The sequence below is a fragment of the Octopus bimaculoides genome, chromosome 8, assembly GCF_001194135.2.
Source record: "Octopus bimaculoides isolate UCB-OBI-ISO-001 chromosome 8, ASM119413v2, whole genome shotgun sequence".
In the NCBI taxonomy this organism is placed as follows: Eukaryota; Metazoa; Mollusca; class Cephalopoda; order Octopoda; family Octopodidae; genus Octopus; species Octopus bimaculoides.
This window is the reverse complement of record NC_068988.1, coordinates 87,500,985-87,507,679: the sequence shown is the minus strand read 5'-3', so window position 1 is coordinate 87,507,679 and position 6,695 is coordinate 87,500,985. Positions and strand designations below refer to the sequence as shown.

Below are 6,695 nucleotides of genomic sequence, written 5' to 3'. Positions count from 1 at the left end.
AGGCAAAGTTGAATTTGGCAAAATTTGAACTGAGAATGTACAGAACCAGAAGAAATGCTGCTAAGTATAATAATAATAATAATAATAATAATAATCCTTTCTACTGTAGACACAAGGCTTGAAATCTGTGGGGAGGGGAGAAGTTGATTACATCGACCCCAGGGTTTTCACTGATACTTAATTCATTGACCCTGAATGGATGAAAGGCAAAGTCAACCTCGGAGGAATTTGAACTCAGAACGTAGTGACAGGCAAAATACTGTCAAGCATTTTGCCCGGTGCACTAACGATTCTGCAAGCTTACCTCCCTACTACTACTACCACTACTACTACTACTACTACTACTACTAATAATAATAATAATAATAATAATAATAATAATGTTAAATTCAACTTTACGATGAAAGTAAACAAAGTTTGTTTTTTTAGAAGCATTGAGATGTATTGTAAGATACAGAAATAAATTTATTTCTCAAACGCGTGATAATGCTATAAATAGCTTGATCAGGATAAATTATCCATATAATGCAGAAAAATACATTACCGGCCAATGACCTGAAGATTAGCTATATTTTTTAATAGAATTGGTTTTCAATAGTTTTAATCGATTTAAATTTTCTTTCTATTTGAAAATTGGTCATGAAACACGTGTAGTCATTTTATTATCTTTATCTTATGATATTTACTTTGTATTATATTATACTTATTTACTGTGCTTTTACTTATTAATTTTTCTATATGTGACAGTGGATTTTCATCGATGAGTTCATGAATCTTGGTTCTTTTCCCTAAAACTATATATATATATATATATATATATATATATATATATATACTTATATATAAATAATAATAATAATAATAATAATAATAATAATAATAAATAAATAAATGATAATGATTTCTTTTACTGGCCACAGGGGCTCAAGACATGGAGAACAATATCAAAGGATGAGTTACAGCACAAAAAAAAATCAGAAAAACAAAAATATGTAGAGTTAACATCAATCAAGGTGAGATGCTACTACGTTAAAGGATATAACAGAAGATATATAATAGAAAGTAGAGATATAATAGAAAGTAGATATATAAATAAATAAACAGAATCCCCAATAGTGGAGTAATCCACTTAGTGTAATCCAGAGTAAAACCCCAGCAAAAACCCCGGATTACTCTGCCATCTCCAAGGCATGGGAAATTGCCCTCTTCCAGTTTGTTTGTTTCTGCTTAGAAAAGCATATTCAGAATAGATCCTTTCCGTGTCACCAGTCTTGCCACTGTTGACCACCTTTTGATAAACACTCTAGAAGGCAGCACCTCCCTCTCTCCCCTCACCTTCCTCTTCAAATGATATTTGAAGAAATCGATGAGGGCTTGACCAGATAGGAATGTGTCTATCTTGAAACCTTTCAGATAAGTCATACAGCCTTTTTTGCCACAGCCACTAAGCAGAGAAAGACTTGCTTCCCTTCTCTGCTAAGGGAAGGTGGTGTGCCAATCTTCACTATACACTTGGCAGAATTTGTCTTACATGCAACAACAGCTGTTCCACACAATACCACAACTCTCTAATGCACAGACACTGAATTATTGGACAGTTTCATCCCCCTGAAAGCATCTCAGGCAGGCTTAGCTGTTGGCCTTCCATGCCCGAAGAGCTTGTCTTGAATGGGCAATGCCCCTCTGTAGCACTACCAAACCAAAGAGATATTCAACCCAAAGGTCCTCTGGAAGAGACTACTCAGACTGTTTTTGTCAATGACTAGATTCAATCCTAGGCCATGATCACTCAGAATCCCTATGTGGTTGTATGACCTGGTAGAAAAACAACAGCCAAACCTCCCTCAAGTTACACCCAAGTGTCTTATAAAAAAAATAAAGACATACTGAATAATGTAATCCTAGATAGACAATGTCAAAAAACAAATGTGAAATTGATCATGGTTTAATATCCTTGACCTATGGTCTATCAAATCAAGGCTGATTTTAAGTACAACAGAAACAAAGCCTTTGACCATAAGTCTTCTGGGTCATGGCTGTCCTGGGCAAAACAACAATTAGCAAAATGTTAACATTCTTTACTACTTCTTACAAAGATTATTGTTCCAAGACATACATACCATCCTACATTTTCAAAGAAGTTTCTCAAGATGGCATATGGCATCTGTGTGTTATAGTAACCCATACCAATGTAGTTCTTCCAAAGCATATTCTTCTGAGCAATTTCTTGTAATTTTTGCAGAGTTTGGCTTTCTCCTGAAACAAACAAAGCAAATGAAAATAACATAGTATATATATATATATATATATATATATATATATCTTTTATTCATTTCAGTCATTTGACTGTGGCCGTGCTGGAGCACCGCCTTTAGTCGAGCAAATCGACCCCAGGACTTATTCTTTGTAAGCCTAGTACTTATTCTATTGGTCTCTTTTGCCGAACCGCTAAGTTACGGGTACCTAAACACACCAGCATTGGTTGTCAAGCGATGTTGCAAGGACAAACACAGACGCACAAACACACATATATATATACATATATACGACGGGCTTCTTTCAGTTTCCGTCTACCAAATACACTCACAAGGCTTTGGTTGGCCCGAGGCTATAGTAGAAGACACTTGCCCAAGGTGCCACGCAGTGGGACTGAACCTGGGACCATGTGGTTCGTAAGCAAGCTACTCACCACACAGCCACTCCTGCGCCTGTGGTTATATATATAAAGTGATGCATTAAAAATTGGAACAAGAAAATTCCTTGGTGGTGGACAGGATACAAAAAATTGATGTACGATGGGGAGTTTGAATGGCTGAGGGGATTGTGTAGTAGACAGTTGATTAGTTATTTGGGGCACCACTGATTTGTAACTACTTGCTGTGTTGTGTCTGATCCCCAAATATCCCACATATGAATAGCTGTAGGTAGATACAACAGTGAGGTATAGTTCATGACCAAGGAGAAACTTAACAGTCAACTTTCCAGTCCAGTTAGCTATAAATAGGTACCACAGTGTGGTTGTAGATAACTGGATTGCATCTACAACCGAGAAAGACACCTAATTTAACAGTCCACCCCACTTAGTTGTAAATAAGTACGACAGTGAGCAGCAGTTCACTGTTTTATGTCCATGATTGAGACAACTGACAATGGCCCAGTTTACTTAGCTGTAACTAGGTACCATGGTGTGGTATGATTCACTGACTGTATCCATGACAGGACAACAATCAACAGTTCAGCCAACATAGATGTAAGCAGTTATCACATTGTGGTATACAAGGGGGTGGTGAAAAGTTTTTGGGTTTAAGGGTATCACGAAAGGCCTGGTTGGAGGCCAAATCATCCAAGTTCTTTTACAAGGGATTAGAAAAACTGAAGGATCGCTGCAATAAGTGAATGAATCTGAGGGGGAGCTTTTCAGCACCCCCTCGTAAATCCATATATTGTGTCTATGACCATGGTACTTATCAGTCAACAGCTCAGCCTACCTAGCAGTGAGTAGCCACACCAATGTTGTATAGTTCACTGTACTGTGTCCATGATCAAGAAACTTAACAGTCAAAATTTTAGTTCACCAAGGTGTAAGTAAGTACCACAATATGGTGCAGTTCACTATATTGTGTCCATGATAGATAGCTGCAACTAGTCCAGTGCAGGTTACATAGCTATATAAAACAATGTTGTTCAGTTCACTGTACTGTGCCTATAATAAAAAATTTAAAAAACTGTCAACAGTTCCATTCACTTAGCTATAAATAGCTACAATAGTGTGGTATATTTCACTGTACTTTAGTCATGATTAAGATATTTCAATGCCAACAGCCCAGTCTACTTAGATAAAAGTAAGTACAGTATTATATAAGCTGTCATTGTAAAAGTGATATGCATTCCATTGGTATGCACCTTACAGGAACAGTTGTATGCAATAAAAATGCATCCTTTCTCGAGGAAAATTTGCCAAACATCTACTTAATACTAGAGAAACCAAAAATTAATCATTAACCACAGTTATAAACAATTGATCAACAGATCAAACTAAACATTAACAATGCTGTGAAATATTATATATAACTAATCTCACTTATTGTCACAACACAACATTTGTTATGGGTGAATGGGAGATGAGATAACTTGGAAAGTGCAGGCAAGTCTGTGTGGCCAAGAAGTTTGTTTTGTAAGCCATGTTGTTTCAGGTTTAGTTCCACTGTGCAACACGTTGGATGGGTGTCTTCTACTATAGTCCCAGGTCAACCTTGTGTGTGAATTTAGTAAACAAAAACTTTATGGTGGCGAGCTGGCAGAAACATTGGCATGCCTGGCGAAATGCTTAGCGGTATTTCGTCTGCTGCTACGTTCTGAGTTCAAATTCCGCCGAGGTTGACTTTGCCTTTCATCCTTTTGGGGTCGATAAATTAAGTACCAGTTATGCACTGGGGTCGATGTAATCGACTTAATCCCTTGTTTGTCCCCTCTATGTTTAGCCCCTTGTGGGCAGTAAAGAAATAAGAAACTTTATGGTGGCGAACTGGCAGAAACGTTAGCACGCCGGGCGAAATGCTTAGCGGTATTTCGTCTGCCACTACGTTCTGAGTTCAAATTCCGCCGAGGTCAACTTTGCCTTTCATCCTTTCAGGGTCGATTAAATAAGTACCAGTTACGCACTGGGGGCGATATAATCAACTTAATCCGTTTGTATGTCCTTGTTTGTCCCCTCTGTGTGTAGCCCCTTGTGGGTAGTAAAGAAATAAGAAACTTTATGGAAACCTGCTGTGTATGCAGGGTCCAAGAAGCATTGGAAGAATATGAAAATTTTGATGGCACATGTGTACAGCAACTGGGCTTTGAGCCTAAAACAATCTCCACCCCATGACTAAGTATATTTATGTAAACCCAACAGGAGTTGTCCAGACCCAGTTCAGCTCTGAACCACAGGCCTATTCTCAAAAGTATTCCAGTTCTGCCCATCTTATATATTCTATTCTATCAGTGCATCTAGGGCTGAGCTGACCATTCTGCTGGGTGGATGATAATAGGAAGGGCATTCAGTAGTAAAGATCATGCCAAAACATCCCAGAAGTCTGGTACAGACTCCTGCCTGGCCAGTTTCTGTCAAACTGTCCAACCTATACTGGCATGGAAGGCAGATGTTAAATAATGATGCAGATGATGGTGATGATGTATTCTTATTTAAGACAGTTGAGTGTTGTCTGTGGGAGATTTGGCTGTGATTTCTGGTAAGGTTAGTGATCACATAAAGATACCTTCATTTATATAATTAGCAATATTTACTGTTTGGGCCTCTGTAAGCCTTGTTCTAATCAAAGATGATCCACCAGTGACAATCCCCTCTTTTTTTCAGACATATAGTGTCTCAAAAACTACATTTTCTAATGTGTCCTTTCTATTTTCAAGGCTATAGAGTGTTACTGTGGGCTATGTGGCTGTTGTTTCCAGCAAATCAAGTGAACTACATGGTCTTCATAGCTAAAAGATTATGTTACATGCTTGGTGAATGACACAACCTCAGTCGATATCAAGAGAAACACAATAGGTCTTCATCTCCCAAATGATCTAGACAAAGGTTGGATATGTTTATTGTAAAGTTAACAGATTACTTTATGGAGGTGTGTGTGTGAGAGTGTACTGTGGTGCAGTTATGTCATGCATATTCACAACAGCTGCAGTAAATAATGATGTGATAATATAGGTCATGACTTGCATACTTATAGAGAAACATTGGATAACAATATCATTATGTCAACATCAATTAGTTAAGAGGCATGACCATGACAGCTGTACACCCCTTCCTTCCCTCCTTCAATTCTTCCACTCTCAGATTTGCACACTTGTTGTGACTGCTGCTTAGTGTAAACAAGTGCAGGACAGTGGCTGCAAAAAAAAAAAAAAAAAAAAAAAAAAAAAAAAAAAAGGTGGGGGGCAGAGGTAGAATTCAATAAGGGCACCAGATTTTATCAAGGTGCTTAAACCTTTAACTTTCATATAATTCTGTCAAACATAATGCTTCTCATGCTTACCCTAAAATATCCATTTTAAAAGTATACAATCACATCACAGAAATCTCAAAGCTACACAATTAATACAAAGCAATGTGAATAAATAAGCACTACATTTGACAGTGATCTGAAAGTTAAAGGGTTAAAGTTATCTAAATTAAAAACTTCCCTCATAATTTCATGTTAACCTATATTCTAAATATCAACTTAATAATGATAAATTCATTTTACTAAATTCTGTACTATTTCCAAAATCAGTTGAAATAAAAGGGAGTGCGTTTCAACAGAAATATGGTTAAGTAAGGAATTATTTGTATAACAATGGTTTGACATGCCCTGAGAGAGAAAGAAAAATACAGAGGGAACATGCATAAAGACATACATATTGAAAGGATGCTGGAGTATAGATGTATGGTGGATATAAATGTGAGTACACTGTCATAGCAGTATGTGGGATGTGTGTTCCCAAGTGTCAAGTTAATACACCTGCGTGTTGTTCCCTCACCTGTTTTCATCTTTTGTTTACTGTAAATTTGAACTATATGCATTTGAACCCTCTCTCTCTCTCTCTCTCTAGATAGACAGATAGACAGATAGATAGATACATTTCTTTTATTAGCCACACAGGGCTCAACGAAGATGGGACAAATACAATGTAGAGCTTTTCTTTTTGGGAGGGGG

General features: G+C 37.3%; 1 protein-coding gene across 1 annotated transcript in view; it reads right to left on the bottom strand.

The window, feature by feature from the left end:
- Positions 1-6,695, bottom strand: part of LOC106880430 (glycine dehydrogenase (decarboxylating), mitochondrial) — a 98,875-nt gene that overhangs the window by 55,503 nt on the left and 36,677 nt on the right. Inside the window, exon 4 of the mRNA XM_052970245.1 lies at positions 2,121-2,256. Within this exon, the coding sequence (XP_052826205.1) occupies positions 2,121-2,256 (136 nt within the window). The remainder of the gene's footprint in view (positions 1-2,120; positions 2,257-6,695) is intronic.